The sequence below is a fragment of the Scophthalmus maximus genome, chromosome 18 (genome assembly GCF_022379125.1).
Source record: "Scophthalmus maximus strain ysfricsl-2021 chromosome 18, ASM2237912v1, whole genome shotgun sequence".
In the NCBI taxonomy this organism is placed as follows: Eukaryota; Metazoa; Chordata; class Actinopteri; order Pleuronectiformes; family Scophthalmidae; genus Scophthalmus; species Scophthalmus maximus.
In genome coordinates this window covers 19,020,152-19,034,986 of record NC_061532.1, presented here as the reverse complement: position 1 = coordinate 19,034,986, position 14,835 = coordinate 19,020,152, and the positions used below count along the sequence as shown (strand labels likewise).

The 14,835-nt window shown below is 49.0% G+C and overlaps 2 protein-coding genes across 4 annotated transcripts in view; one reads left to right on the top strand and one right to left on the bottom strand.

Annotated features, from left to right (window-relative positions):
- Window positions 1–535: 535 nt before the first annotated feature.
- Window positions 536–5,588, top strand: LOC118290509 (transcription factor E2F6-like). 3 transcript variants are annotated; one of them, XM_035618258.2, is made up of 10 exons: window positions 635–774; window positions 1,211–1,223; window positions 1,864–2,116; window positions 2,256–2,284; window positions 2,383–2,420; window positions 2,526–2,712; window positions 3,530–3,685; window positions 3,919–4,033; window positions 4,133–4,265; window positions 4,520–5,588. In XM_035618258.2, coding segments are annotated over exons 2-10 (930 nt in total). In that variant the 5' UTR covers window positions 635–774; window positions 1,211–1,221; the 3' UTR covers window positions 4,537–5,588. The 3 variants fall into 3 exon arrangements, with proteins under 3 accessions (XP_035474150.1, XP_035474147.1, XP_035474151.1); XM_035618257.2 differs by lacking the exon at window positions 1,211–1,223 and having other exon boundaries at window positions 536–774; window positions 1,844–2,116; window positions 4,133–4,253; XM_035618254.2 differs by lacking the exon at window positions 1,211–1,223 and having other exon boundaries at window positions 536–774; window positions 1,844–2,116.
- hivep2a (HIVEP zinc finger 2a) overlaps window positions 4,597–14,835 on the bottom strand; it is a 104,661-nt gene continuing 94,422 nt past the window's right edge. Inside the window, exon 19 of the mRNA XM_047328855.1 lies at window positions 4,597–4,919. Within this exon, the coding sequence (XP_047184811.1) occupies window positions 4,597–4,919 (323 nt within the window). The remainder of the gene's footprint in view (window positions 4,920–14,835) is intronic.

Below are 14,835 nucleotides of genomic sequence, written 5' to 3'. Positions count from 1 at the left end.
TGATAATTGTTATTTTCATGATTATTAGTTTCTGTATCCGCATACAGCATGACATATTGACAGAAGATAACAAAATAAACTAAACAAAATACATTCCCACTAATACACACATTGCCATACATGCTCACTTTTATATTTGATGAGCATCTTCCTTTTTTTTATATTTAAAAAATGTCCTTTTACCGTGTTACACATTTTCATTTCCTCATCTAAATTATTCCACACGTTTACTCCTTTTGTAAAATGTCAAATTTGTTTTACATTTGTTCTAATCTTTATCTTAGTGAAATCTTAGATCTTATACATAAACATATATATAATATATTTATCTAATATATAAATAAATATATATATATATATATATATATATATATTTCCAATCAGTATTCACACAGCCCGTTTTCCACCTCGTCACACTACCACTTCCGTCCAGTAGGTGGCGCTGTTTGTCTCTGCGACCCGCCAATTGCCGCCGAGAAGAAGAAACAAAACATCGCGAGATTATCGAACCTGCGGCGGCGGTTGTTTTGTTTTGTTTCGATACAAACTGGGCTCAAAGACGCTCCGCTCCGGTTCGGTTCGCTCCGCTCCGGTTCGCTCCGCTCCGGTTCGGTCCGGTCCGGCTCGGCTCGGTCCGCAGGGGAGAGACGGTGAATCATGGTGAAGTGCGTCGTGTCCGCGTGTCCCAACCGGCTGCTCGGCGTCCAGCGGGGCCTCGTCCAGCGACCAGCGAAGAGGTTCTTCAGCTTCCCCGAGGATCCGGCGCGGGTCCAGGTGAGCTGCTCGCCGCGTGTCGGCCCGAGGCCCGGGACGACGTCACTTCGCTCATCCGACCAAGAGTCGCTTAGAAGAGAACACGTCTCATGTTTGCGACGGTCCTGTCACAATTTGAGCTTTTTGTCTTATTTCTTTTCACCTTTTTGTAAAATGAACTATGCCGAATTGTTCGTCGACACCTGCTGCTTGATGTGCACCGCTGGGTTGATGGATACATTCAAATCGATTCGTTTAATACAAAAGAAAACTCGAAAAACGTGATGTTTCTCAGGCGAGTCTGGGGCCACTATTTAATATTTCTTTTTTGAAGCGTGTTTGTGTGATTTTAACATTCATCAGAACATAATGTTGTTCTCGTAAAGTGTCACTGAATCTAGAAGCATGAGTACAGTATCATGATACTGTATACTATTCCATTATTGATCACCATCAGCTGATCGGTTGATGCAGCACTATACATTGTATATATATTATATATTATATATTATATATTATATATTATAGTGTGTTCAGGCATTGCGTGGTTGTTGTCAAGATCATTCTCTAGGTTTCTTCTTCTTTAAAATAAAAATATAGAAGAAAAAAACCCAGTACGAAAACATTTAGTAAGTACGAGACGTGTGAGAGAGAACACAATGAATAAAGTCAACTTATTAATATCATTCATCACTTGGAAGATAAAGATCTGCCAGATGTTTAATTCTTCGCTGTGGAGATGTGGACTTATTAATGAATATTGATTAGGTGGAAGCCGGTCCGTCCTCCACATCTGATTCTCATATGAAATCACATTAATTTAGCAACAGAGCTTTTATTGTTCTGAATAACTGTGAGAAAAAACAATAGCTGGACATAAACTCCAGGCTGAGACTTAAACAGCGTAGAAATGATTTATGTTTATATAAAAATGTCCTCGTTATTCCATGAAAGATAATGTTCCTTCGCGTCGGAGATCGTGACAAAAAGGCCTGTGGAGTTTGAAATGTGCATAATTTAACTTCATACATTTCTAATTCACAAGAGGGTTTTTAAAAATGACCATCAGTCGACCTTTGACCTCGTCCAGGTGTGGCTGGCGGCGCTGAGGGAGTCGGGCGGTCGGGACACGACGACGGAGCAGCAGCTGATCTGCGAGGACCACTTCCTGCCGGAGGACGTCTCCTCCGGCGGGGTCGGCGCCGACGCCATTCCCATCATGCCCCCGTGTCTGGACGGGCCGCCGGGCATGATGGGAACCTGGGGCGCCGAGTCGTCCGAGGAAGAGGAAGGTGACGACGACGAAGCTGTCGACGAGGAAGGTGACGGGCCGCCGCCGCCTGCGGTGAATCCTCCTCAGCAGGTCGGGACGCTGGACGTTTTATAGATGGAATAGCTCACGTGTTGTTTACCAGACTTCTGCAAATGTTTGTTCCTGAACATTTCTAACTTTTAAATGTGAACCAGAGCAACTTTAAACTTTTGTCTCTCTGAACTCGCAGGAGAAAACCTCAGAGGCCGAGAAGACGAGGTACAAACGAGACACGTCTTCACTTCACACGTCGGCACCTGACAAATTAATTTACCTTTAAGTTCGTGACGATGTTTCCTCATCTCTTGTCTTTGCAGCGTCGTCCTGCGTCGGAGCAGGAGAGCAGACAAACAGGGTGAGTGCTGCTTTCGCTGTGTTGTGCTTATCAATGGAGACCCCGTCCCGTCCCGTCCCGTCCCGTCCCGTCGTCTCTGTAACTGAGGGTCGTCGTTGTCTTCAGACTCGTGCCTGGCCGCTCTGATGGAGCGTTTCCTGGAGCTGCTGCTGGCGGCGCCGGGCGGCTCGCTGCACCTCGGCCAGGCGGTGACGAGGCTGCGGACCTGCAGGCGGCGGGTGGACGACGTCGCCGGCATCCTGCGCAGCGTCCAGCTGCTCGAGGAGCAGCCGGGCGACCGGGTCAAGTGGATGTGAGTCAAACGGCCCCACCTGCTTTATTAACCTCAGGGTTTTTGTAGCTTCCAGCCGACCGTTTTAAATATGGATTCATAATATAAAACGGAAAAAAAGGAAATGATGGTTCTGCTTATGAAAGTAAAAGTGCCGATTGTCCAAACAATGAGAATGTGTCCAACCGGGAAACAGCAGTTCCGTTAATGTTTGTGTTTTATGATATTATTTATTAGACTGATATAGATATTAGGGAGTAAAAGATTCTAGATACTGATACATTGGCTGATATGTGTATATAGATGTATATATTAATCTGTCAATGATCCCTTAAAATGTTGAAATCTAATTGAGGCCTGATATTTTAGTTTAACGATAAACTTTATCATAATTAAATAGAAAAATACAACCAAATATATAGATCTTGAAATATAATTAAAAAAATAATCTATCTGAAGCAGATCCATAGTTGGGAGTAGAGCTGCGACAAACGATTATTTTCATTACCTATTAATCGATTAGTTGTTTGGTTCATAAAACGGTAAAAAATGTTGATCGTGTTTCCCAAAAAAACCACAAGACGATGTTTTGATTCTTCCACTCACCAAAGATCTTCAGTTCACTGTCACAGAGGAGCAAAGAAACCAGAACATATTCACATTTTCTACTTGAACCAATTGATGGATTATCAAAAAAGTTGGCGATTAATTTAGTAGTTCTAATTCTTGTTGCGAGTAAAGAACAATAATCCGTTCTTTGACGACGTCACTTTGTGGAACTGCTCACTTAATCATTATTTTTTTAAGTTTTCTGGTTTTCTTGCCGTCGTCTGTTCAGAGGCGAGCGTCCGATCGGCAGCTTCCTGTGGAGGAACCGCCAGAAGCTGCGGAGGAACCTGGAGAACCTGAAGGTGATGGAGGACACGCTGGACTCGCTCATCAAGAGCTGCTCGGAGCAGCTGTTCGTCATGACGGACGACCGGCAGAACTCCACATATCCTTTCACATCGGGCCGATGTAATCCAGACCTGGAGGTTCACAAAAAACAGAATCAGATAAACATACAAGATACGTTAATGAGATTAAAGTCATAAAACGGACCAGGAAGCAAAAACCACATCGACCCTCTGTCGAAGTGAAGTTGTTGCTTTTAAAACGAGGGAGAGAATGAAACCGTGTTGTTTTTTTTCAAGATGTCATGCTTTTCTTTAACGTCTCCTGCCGCACGTCGGCCTACGTGACCCACGACGACCTCGGACGACTCCGCTGCTTCCAGGGGCAGACGGCGATCGTCGTCAAGGCTCCGGAGGAAACGGCGCTCAGCGTTCCGGCTCCCACAGAGGTAACGGACCGGAGATGGGACAGTTCTGTTCAGGATCGGCAGGTCGACTCAGTGTCTGTGTGTGTGTGTGTGTGTGTGTGCGTGCGTGTGTGTGTGCAGGACAGAATCCAGGTCCACCTGAAGGGGGCGGGGCCCATTCTGGTGCTGACCTGTGACATCGGGAGCGAACACTTCATCACACTGGAGGACAGTTGGATAAAGACGACCACGCTGCACACGGGTAAAAAAAATGGTCAGCATCACATGAATCACCTCAATCACTTTCATATCCAAGTCTGATATAAATGAATGTGACATTAGGAAAATAAAAATATTGCCTCATTTATTTATTTCAGGATGTATTTCATGAACATACATGTATATATTCATTTCATTAATATCGGCTAAAACGGCATTCCATAGTGGTTATGTCTGGTTTTGGGTCGTAGATGAAGTTTGTGGGTTCAGTCTTTAAATGACCTCAGACATCTCGTTGTGTTGTTGCAGAGTCGTCGAGGTCATAGCGAGCTGTGCAGAGCCACCGGCTGACCACCAGGAGGCGCCAGCTGACCAGGAGCTGACCGTCAGGAGGCGCCCTTTTGACCAGGAGCTGACCACCAGGAGCTGACCACCAGGAGGCGCCGGCTGACCAGGAGCTGACCACCAGGAGGCGCCGGCTGACCAGGAGCTGACCACCAGGAGCTGACCACCAGGAGGCGCCGGCTGACCAGGAGCTGACCACCAGGAGGCGCCCGTTTGACCAGGAGCTGACCACCAGGAGCTGACCACCAGGAGGCGCCGGCTGACCAGGAGCTGACCACCAGGAGGCGCCGGCTGACCAGGAGCTGACCACCAGGAGGCGCCGGCTGACCAGGAGCTGACGTCACTGGAACTTTGAACCGTACGGCTGAATCATAAACCAAAAGTCATGAAATCCAAACTGATCAGGGACAGAAAGACATTTTGACGTCGACATGAAGAATTTGCACCAATAAAACTTTTTTTTAAATATTCGACGGTCGACGTTTCCAAGATCCTGCAGAGGAAACAAGGTAAATAGTGAAAGTGAAGAAAACGAAGTCTGGAGCTGCGTCTCAGTGACACCAGAGGATTTGTATTTCCTGTAAAAATGCTTATTTACTTCTTTGTATTTGATGTTTTGACTTTTCAGTTTTTTGTGTTTTGGATATAAAAATGTTTTCACACCTCAAAGTTGCTGGAATGTAAAACTACATGACGTTCTGCTCACGTAACGACAGCACCCCCCGGTGGACGGACGTCGCCACTGCACCAGCTCTGCTCCACTAACTGAATGAATGAGGCAGCGTTCACAGCTCAGCGAGTCCTGCAGGTTATAATATTAATATTCTTATTATTCTTATTATCGTGATTGTTTTTTAAATCGTCCGTGTGTTTCCTCTCTGGACGCGTGGACACTGAGTGACTCTGTTTCCAGTCAGCTCGTCAACTCACCACACACTTTATGCACAGGTCAAAATAACACGACTAAACATTCAAACTCTTTTTTTTTTTTTTTAAATCATGTAATTGCACAATAAAACCAATTCCTCTCTGAGTTGGTACTTGTAGCAGTTTTACTGTGTTTTTCTGGGGTTTTGGTGACAAGGAGTGGTTTCTGCGAGAACAAGGATTTTTTTTTTCTGTGAACCACTTCAGGAATTTTAATTTAGTGATGCGGTTTCTAACTGGTGTTGTTTGGTTTCAGTCTTTTTCTTCTGGTTGTTAAACTGATGTTTGCATTGACTTGAAATCTCATGATTACAGCAGAGCTGATGGACACACACACACACACACACACACACACCTCGGTGTGTAGCTGGGCGGAGGCCACGCCGCGTGCTGATGGTTGACATGTTGCATCGCAGCGTGACTCTCTCAAACAGCAGTGGGCTCCGAGCTGATGACGTCAATCAGGACTATGAATACACACACACACACACACACACACAGGGTTTTTAGGGTCGCCCCTACAGATTATTATTTTTTTTTATGATGAAACTTATGGTTTGGTTTAAAGTGGGAAATATGTTTCCATATTATTTTTCCACAATCAATGTGTCAGAGTGTGTGTGTGTGTGTGTGAAATGTAAATTGATGCAGTCTTAAATCTTTCAACCCCCTACACACACACACACACACACCATAACTCTGGCGCTCCGTCTGGCTCCGTGTTGTTCGTCGTCGGGATCATAAATCTGATCGACGTCGGTCAGTTCGTCTGCTGCTGAAGGTGAAAACTAACTGGACCGAAGTCACAGTTTACACTCATTTCATTTAAAAAGGTTTATCATTTATGTCTGTTGTATTAGAATATGGTTGGGAAGTTCGAACGAATCAGATATTTTCTCTATTTAACGTCATCACCTTATGAATAGTTGTTCCAGTAAATGTTGGTTATGTTCAGACTTCATGAGATGAATCTGAGTCCAATAGTCACTTTTAACTGTGGCTCAGTTTTGGTCTCCACCGACTCCCGAGAGAAACATGCAGCTCCCGTGGTCTCGTGTGCGTGAACAGAGCTACTTGGTACCGTGTGTTGTTCCCATCAGGAAGCGTTTACGGATCTTGAAACGACCACGCGCGTGGGACGCCGCCATTCACAAAGACGTCAAACACTCAAAACGACGCTGGAGAGAGTTTCTCGTGGCGTGAATGTCCAACTGTCGATGTTGGAAAAGTTCCAGGAATCTCATGAAAGTTCTACTCGAGCGTCCGACTAACACATCGGAGGAGTCACACAGATGGTACAGTAGGTTGATGGTTTTTAAAAGTTTATTAGGAAAGTCCGACAGCATTTGACCCCCCCCCCCCCCGCATCTCGTCCGATCATTCCCAGGTCTTTAGAAACTCCATCTCCTTGTCGCTGTCATTTCCATTTTTCTTATTTCAGAAGGGTATATTCAAAAACAAAAACGAGCGCGTGTCGAGGGAACGTTTTGTAGTTTGTTCGAAGCGAATCGCTTCTTCTGGAGCTCGCAGCAGTGAATCCATGTGACAGAAAAGAAACTGCAAGGGCGGAAAAGGACAAAAGATCGGACGTCACTTCGAGCGGCACCTTCCACTTGGAAAGTCTTTGGCTGCAAATTAGAAAGATGGAAAGCGCTCGCGACACGGCGCTCGGACCAGGGACCATATGTCGCGGAGCTGTAAATAGAGCAGAACCTTTTTCATATCTTTCAGCGAGATGTGTTTCTTGGCAGCGTCCCGCCTCGGCTGTGACGAACAGTCTGGACGTCGGGACGCTGCCAACTGGGCGACGCCCAGCTGGAGGGTGGACGTATGGTGGACGTCGTCGTTCCAACGCCTCCGATGACGCCTGTGAAACCAATGTCTCCGAGGCCTCAGACGTCGACGGGCCGGGAGCTGCGGAGCAGGTATTAACAAAAAGGGAGTTACGACTTCTCCCACTTTACATTTGCTGCGTTCACAAGCTCAAGTCCAATGAGTCAGTTTGACTGAGGAGCAGTTCAGCAGAATCTCTCCCAGATGCATTTCCCAACCGGCCTTTTCAATACAAAACTCCACAAAAGCAAAAGACACACAAACACAAACACGCCTCCTTTTCTGTGTGGTCAGCCGAACTCTCTCTCTCTACATATATAAATATATATATATATATATATATATATATATATATATATATATATATATAGACCCAGAAGACGTATGGGGCGGACATGCAGGGCTGCAGGTGCAGGCGTCGACGAGACCCAGAGGGACGATCCTCCGAGCATCCCGTCGTATTAAACCTCATCAGCAGATCCTCCTCCGCTCCTCCGGCCTCCAACATCGTCTAACTTTATATACATGCTGTGTTCCGTTGTACCTCGGGACTTGGAGCTAGCAAGTCGGGGTTGTTGTCACGATGTACCGCAGAACTTGGAACTTGAACGTCGGGGGTTGTCGATTCAAACGCAACAACGGCTGAAGCTCTTGGCGTGCGACCGTCGCCGCCACCAGCTCCGAGGAGGAAAGCAGGTCACAACGATCGATGTAGATTCTAATCTTAATGGTTACAACTGAATTCATCTCTAGGGGGAAAAAACAAGGTCAGCAAAAGTGTGTTCTGGTCCTTTAACCTTTCACATGTCAGAAATATGAACGTTTGGTTTTACAGTAACTGGAAGTTACAGGACGGGGGGGGGGGGGGGGGGTCACTCTGCATTAGCCTCTCATTCGCACCACAAACAAGACGGGACGTTCCAGTAAACAACCAGCAAACAACTTATCTGTGCTCACATCTGGTTCTGGTTAGACACACACACACACACACACACACACACACACACACACACACACACACACACACACACACACACACACGACACTTGTTTTTATATAAGTCATCGCTGAGCCGGAGCCGAGAAAAGAGACGATCAGCAGTTTTTTCCGGCTGATGCCTGGAAGTGAACAGACACGTCTTCAGTTTTCAGGTGGAGCTTTTTGTTTTTATGATGAAATAATGTTTGTCTATATATATATATATATGTATATATATTCATTCATATAATCCCAGTGTCCCTGTGACTCAGGCAGCTCATGGCCTCCATGTTTCTCTCTCTCCTTCCAGGAAACTGAAGAAAAACAACGTTTGTCATTTCCTCCAAATGACCAGGTCCCTGGCTGCAGTACCGCTGTCGGCCGACAGGGGGCAGTGTGCAGCTGCGCTCACATCAGCTTCTCCTCCTCTCTTATTGTTTTAATATTGATTCTTCTCTCCGTCATTATTCTTCTCGTCTCCTCCTCCATCACCGTTCCTCCTCTCACCTGCTCCACGTTTCTCCTCTCCTCCCTCCTCTCCTCTCCTCCTCTCCTCTCCTCCCTCCTCCCTCCTCCCTCCTCTCTCCTCCCTCCTCCCTCCTCTCCTCCTCTCCTCTCCTCCTCTCCTCCCTCCTCCCTCCTCCCTCCTCTCTCCTCCCTCCTCCCTCCTCTCCTCCCTTCTCTCCTCTCCTCCTCTCCTCCCTCCTCCCTCCTCTCTCCTCCCTCCTCCCTCCTCTCCTCCCTTCTCTCCTCTCCTCCCTCCTCCTCTCCTCCCTCCTCCCTCCTCGTCTCCTCCCTCCTCTCCTCTCCTCTCCTCTCCTCCCTCCTCTCCTCTCCTCTTCTCCTTCCTCCTCTCCTCCCTCCTCCCTCCTCCTCTCCTCCCTCCTCCCTCCTCCCTCCTCTCCTCTCCTCCCTCCTCCCTCCTCTCCTCTTCTTCCTCCTCTCCTCCCTCCTCCCATCCTCCCTCCTCCCTCCTCTCCTCCCTCCTCTTCTTCCTCCTCTCCTCTCCTCCCTCCTCCTCTCCTCCCTCCTCCCTCCTCTCCTCCCTCCTCCTCTCCTCCTCTCCTCTTCTTCCTCCCATCCTCTCCTCCCTCCTCCTCTCCTCTTCTTCCTCCCATCCTCTCCTCCCTCCTCCTCTCCTCCCTCCTCCCTCCTCTCCTCCCTCCTCCTCTCCTCCTCTCCTCTTCTTCCTCCCATCCTCTCCTCCCTCCTCCTCTCCTCTTCTTCCTCCCATCCTCTCCTCCCTCCTCCTCTCCTCCCTCCTCCCTCCTCCCTCCTCCTCTCCTCTTCTTCCTCCCATCCTCTCCTCCCTCCTCCCTCCTCTCCTCCCTCCTCTTCTTCCTCCTCTCCTCTCCTCCCTCCTCCCTCCTCCCTCCTCTCCTCCCTCCTCCTCTCCTCTTCTTCCTCCCATCCTCTCCTCCCTCCTCTCCTCCCTCCTCCCTCCTCTCCTCCCTCCTCTTCTTCCTCCTCTCCTCTCCTCCCTCCTCCCTCCTCCCTCCTCTTCTTCCTCCTCTCCTCTCCTCCCTCCTCCCTCCTCCTCTCCTCTTCTTCCTCCCATCCTCTCCTCCCTCCTCTCCTCCCTCCTCCCTCCTCTCCTCCCTCCTCCCTCCTCCTCTCCTCTTCTTCCTCCCATCCTCTCCTCCCTCCTCCTCTCCTCCCTCCTCCCTCCTCTCCTCCCTCCTCCTCTCCTCCTCTCCTCTTCTTCCTCCCATCCTCTCCTCCCTCCTCCTCTCCTCTTCTTCCTCCCATCCTCTCCTCCCTCCTCCTCTCCTCCCTCCTCCCTCCTCCCTCCTCCTCTCCTCTTCTTCCTCCCATCCTCTCCTCCCTCCTCCCTCCTCTCCTCCCTCCTCTTCTTCCTCCTCTCCTCTCCTCCCTCCTCCCTCCTCCCTCCTCTCCTCCCTCCTCCTCTCCTCTTCTTCCTCCCATCCTCTCCTCCCTCCTCTCCTCCCTCCTCCCTCCTCTCCTCCCTCCTCTTCTTCCTCCTCTCCTCTCCTCCCTCCTCCCTCCTCCCTCCTCTTCTTCCTCCTCTCCTCTCCTCCCTCCTCCCTCCTCCTCTCCTCTTCTTCCTCCCATCCTCTCCTCCCTCCTCCCTCCTCTCCTCCCTCCTCCCTCCTCCTCTCCTCTTCTTCCTCCCATCCTCTCCTCCCTCCTCTCCTCCCTCCTCCCTTGTCTCCTCCTCTTCGAGTCCTTTCCTTCTTTTCTTTTCGTTTTACTTCAGCGATGTCGTAGCTCAGAGGTTCGCTGGTCCCAGTCTTGCGAACGCGATGTCTCGGTAACGTTGCGAAGGAAAATTCTTCACGTTTGACTTCAAGGATGAAGTGAATTTGGAAGTCAAAAGGTCAAAGGTCAAGGTTTCTTGACCTCTTCAATGTGAAAACTCGACACTTTGCTTTGAGGGATTTTTCTGATGAGATCAAGTCAACTGATGAGATTTTTGTGGTCAAAGGTCACTTGACCTCACAACACAGTCATTTAAGAATTCATACGCTTATGAGAAAAATACACATCATACCTTTCACTGAAGTAAAGATCAACCACATGTATTATACGAGTGTCAATTCTTCTTCTTCGTCTTTGTTTCTGTTTCTCCTCTCGTCGTCTGACCTCCTCTAAATTTAGAAATCGTCCTGCTGGCAGCTCCCATTAAAAAAATAAAAAAGGAAATATATATATATATAAAAATTGAACCATCTCACTTTCCATTTGCACACACACACACACACACACACACACACTAATTGCAACTCTCTTTTTTTCCTGGCTGCTAAAAATGGAAAGTTGTTTATTCCATTGAACAGATGCCTCCATGACACACACACACACACACACACACACACACACACACACACACACAGACCACCCATGGCTCTGTGCAGACACACACTGCTCATCTTCATCATCTCACATCAAACACTCTGAGCTCAGAGAAAAGTCTTTTCTGTTTGATGTGAAAAAAAAACAAGGAAAAAGAAAACGGGACAATGTTCCCAACCTTCTCCGGCGCGGGACGGGGAGGGACGTGGGCGGGACGTGTGCGGGACGTGGGAGGGACGTGGGAGGGACGCGGGAGGGACGTGGGAGGGACGTGGGAGGGACGCGGGAGGAACGTGGGCGGGACGCGGGAGGGACGCGGGAGGGACGCGGGCGGGACGTGGGCGGGACGTGGGCGGGACGTGGGAGGAACGTGGGAGGGACGCGGGAGGGACGCGGGAGGGACGCGGGAGGGACGCGGGCGGGACGTGGGCGGGACGTGGGAGGAACGTGGGCGGGACGTGGGAGGAACGTGGGAGGGACGCGGGCGGGACGTGTGCGGGACGTGGGCGGGACGTGGGAGGAACGTGGGAGGGACGCGGGCGGGACGTGGGCGGGACGTGGGAGGAACGTGGGCGGGACGTGGGAGGAACGTGGGAGGGACGTGGGCGGGACGTGGGAGGAACGTGGGAGGGACGCGGGCGGGACGTGTGCGGGACGTGTGCGGGACGTGGGCGGGACGAAATTGACCCTTTGTCAAGGCCAAATTGACCCTTTGTCAAGTCTCGCCTCCGCTCCATGGTTACGGTTGCTAAGGGGGACAAACAGAAAACGGTCTGTTTCCATTGAGAACACCTGTTGATTTCATTGAGTCATATTTTCTCCGCGGCCTCCTTCGGCTCGTGGTTTCAGTTTCCTGTGCAGCCTTGAAAGATCGGCGACGGCGTCAACGCTCTGAGGGCGAGCGTCTGGCCTTTCTGCAGGTCGACCACGCAGACCTACTGGGGACGCGGGACGCGGGAGGGACGCGGGAGGGACGCGGGAGGGACGCGGGCGGGACGTGGGCGGGACGTGGGAGGAACGTGGGCGGGACGCGGGAGGAACGTGGGAGGGACGCGGGCGGGACGTGTGCGGGACGTGGGCGGGACGTGGGAGGAACGTGGGAGGGACGCGGGCGGGACGTGTGCGGGACGTGTGCGGGACGTGGGCGGGACGTGTGCGGGACGTGGGCGGGACGTGGGCGGGACGTGGGCGGGACGTGGGAGGGACGCGGGAGGGACGCGGGCGGGACGTGTGCGGGACGTGGGCGGGACGCGGGCGGGACGTGGGCGGGACACGGGAGGAACGTGGGCGGGACGCGGGCGGGACGTGGGAGGGACGCGGGAGTCGAAAGCGCCGGCTCAGTCGGGGCAACAGACTAAACCACTCTCAGGCCAAATTGACCCTTTGTCAAGTCTCGCCTCCGCTCCATGGTTACGGTTGCTAAGGGGGACAAACAGAAAACGGTCTGTTTCCATTGAGAACACCTGTTGATTTCATTGAGTCATATTTTCTCCGCGGCCTCCTTCGGCTCGTGGTTTCAGTTTCCTGTGCAGCCTTGAAAGATCGGCGACGGCGTCAACGCTCTGAGGGCGAGCGTCTGGCCTTTCTGCAGGTCGACCACGCAGACCTACTGGATGTGGCCCTGGGAGCGCACGTCACAGCGTTTAGATTTAAATAAAAAGACAAGACGGGCAGATGCTGCTTAACTAACGCTGCCAAGTCAACACAGACAAACCTCGCCCACGACCGAACATATATATATATATATATATATATATGGGTTAGGTTCCGGTCGATGTATCGGTGTCGGGAATCTTGTACTCCCTAATATTGATATGGGCGTCGGCCCCCTTAAAAATCCATAAGTTCTCGATGTGAAACGAGAAGAAACGCTGACACCTGCAGGTCAGTTCAGTTATAGCAACAGACAGAAAACAGTGACAAAGTTAAACATACAAAATTATCAAATAACTAGAAATGAGGGTGGAAAAAGATCGGGAACTTAATTCATTCCGACTGGACTAAAATCATAACAACATGACAACGTGGACTCGACATGAAACTAACTAACTAAACTATGGTTTATTTTTTATTTCCAGGACTTAATTCACATGAAGAAGAAGAAAAATTGAACATGAACTGAAATATTTTCCTTCAACGGGAATCACCAGTTCCCTAAAAATATCTTCCCTGTACATTCGATATGACACACACACACACACACACACACACACACACACACACACTGACCACCGTGGTGTATCATGAAGCATTTAACAGGCAGTCGTCTTGTTGGCGACGTCGCTGAGCACGACTGTGAGTTATTTGACTCACGCGATGGACGCCGCCGCACTGTCAGAGCGGACGGACGCGGGACAGACGGATGCTGGGAAACGCTCTAATTTCAGGGATGTGTGTCGCCCCCCAAATCGGCTTGTTTACAAGACTTAATGGTTAGAAACAAACAGCCTGTGGTGGGACATCCCCGAGTGTGTGTGTGTGTGTGTGTGTGTGTGTGTGTGTGTGTGTGTGTGCGTGTGTGAAAGGGAACACCACGTTTAGCTGCAGCGCTGTAATTAGAGTGAACGCCGGGTGTTTCTCCTCCGGTCCGAGACTTTTCCGGCTCTTATTGTTTCTAGAAAATGTCAGTTCACAGACGACCCAGCAAAACAGCAGCACATACAACATGTCACCTGAAGGGGGCAGTATGCGGTTCTACAATCTGATATATTGTTTTTGTAAAAATTCAGAGAACACTTCCTGGCTAGCTGTCGGTTCTGTGTGCGCGCTGAAAAAATAAATACATCGTTTTATATATATATATATATACATATATATATATATATATATATATATATATATATATATATATATATATATATATATCTGTGTGTGTGTGTGTGTAAAGCAAATTAGCCGGAATGATGGAACAAGCTCTCTAATTGGTTGAGAAGATTTATTTCAATTTTTTAATCAGAGAAATATCTTGGAATCATTTCCGTGACACTTGTGGTCTTCCGTACTGTCCTGCTCCCAGGCAGCGAACGTGATGTGAGGAATAAAAAAAGGTTATTGGAGTTTTTTTTATCTCCTAAACAATAAATGTGAAACTCGCTGATTTACTGAGTGATTGATTGATGGTCTGGCTTGTTTTTGTTGAACAAAAAATGTATAATTCAGGTACAGTCTGCATACAGTGGCTCATACACTACATGCACACACACACACAGAACTACAGATTCAAAGGCAGTGACACACACACACACACACACACACACACAGTCTCAGGGGAGGTTTCCATATGCTCGCGTCGCACAAACCGGTGATGAAAGTGATTTTCTCCAAAACACTAATCAGGACCGAAAATAACTCGCTTGATCATCTTCTAGTGAAAAAAGGCCACGGGACTTCGTCGGCTCGTGGACAGACTGACAGAACAAATGGAGGCCGACACCAACCCAGTTGTGTCAGACAGAAGAAGTAAAAAGAAATGAATGAATTAAAAAAGTAGACAGGTAGACATATGTGGGACATGGCTAATGACAGGGAGTACATTCAAATTAGATCTGAGGGGCAGAATAAACACGTTGATACAGTTGGAGTCATATGTGATGAAGACTTATTAGCTGACCTTTGTTCAAACAGTATTTTTTAAAGGAGTTTTGTTTTTTAGTGTCTGCAGATTTCATGTCTGAACGACTGCTGCTGCTGCTGCTGCTGCTATTATTATTCTAATAAATAGAAATATT

What these genes read in the sequence shown, in the direction of transcription:
- LOC118290509 (XM_035618254.2), top strand. Translation starts at nt 658, where the DNA reads ATGGTGAAGTGCGTCGTGTCCGCGTGTCCCAACCGGCTGCTCGGCGTC. An exon ending in CGGTGAATCCTCCTCAGCAG is followed by an intron (nt 2,117 to 2,255) that starts GTCGGGACGCTG and finishes CTGAACTCGCAG; the next exon opens with GAGAAAACCTCAGAGGCCGA. An exon ending in GGCGACCGGGTCAAGTGGAT is followed by an intron (nt 2,713 to 3,529) that starts GTGAGTCAAACG and finishes TCGTCTGTTCAG; the next exon opens with AGGCGAGCGTCCGATCGGCA.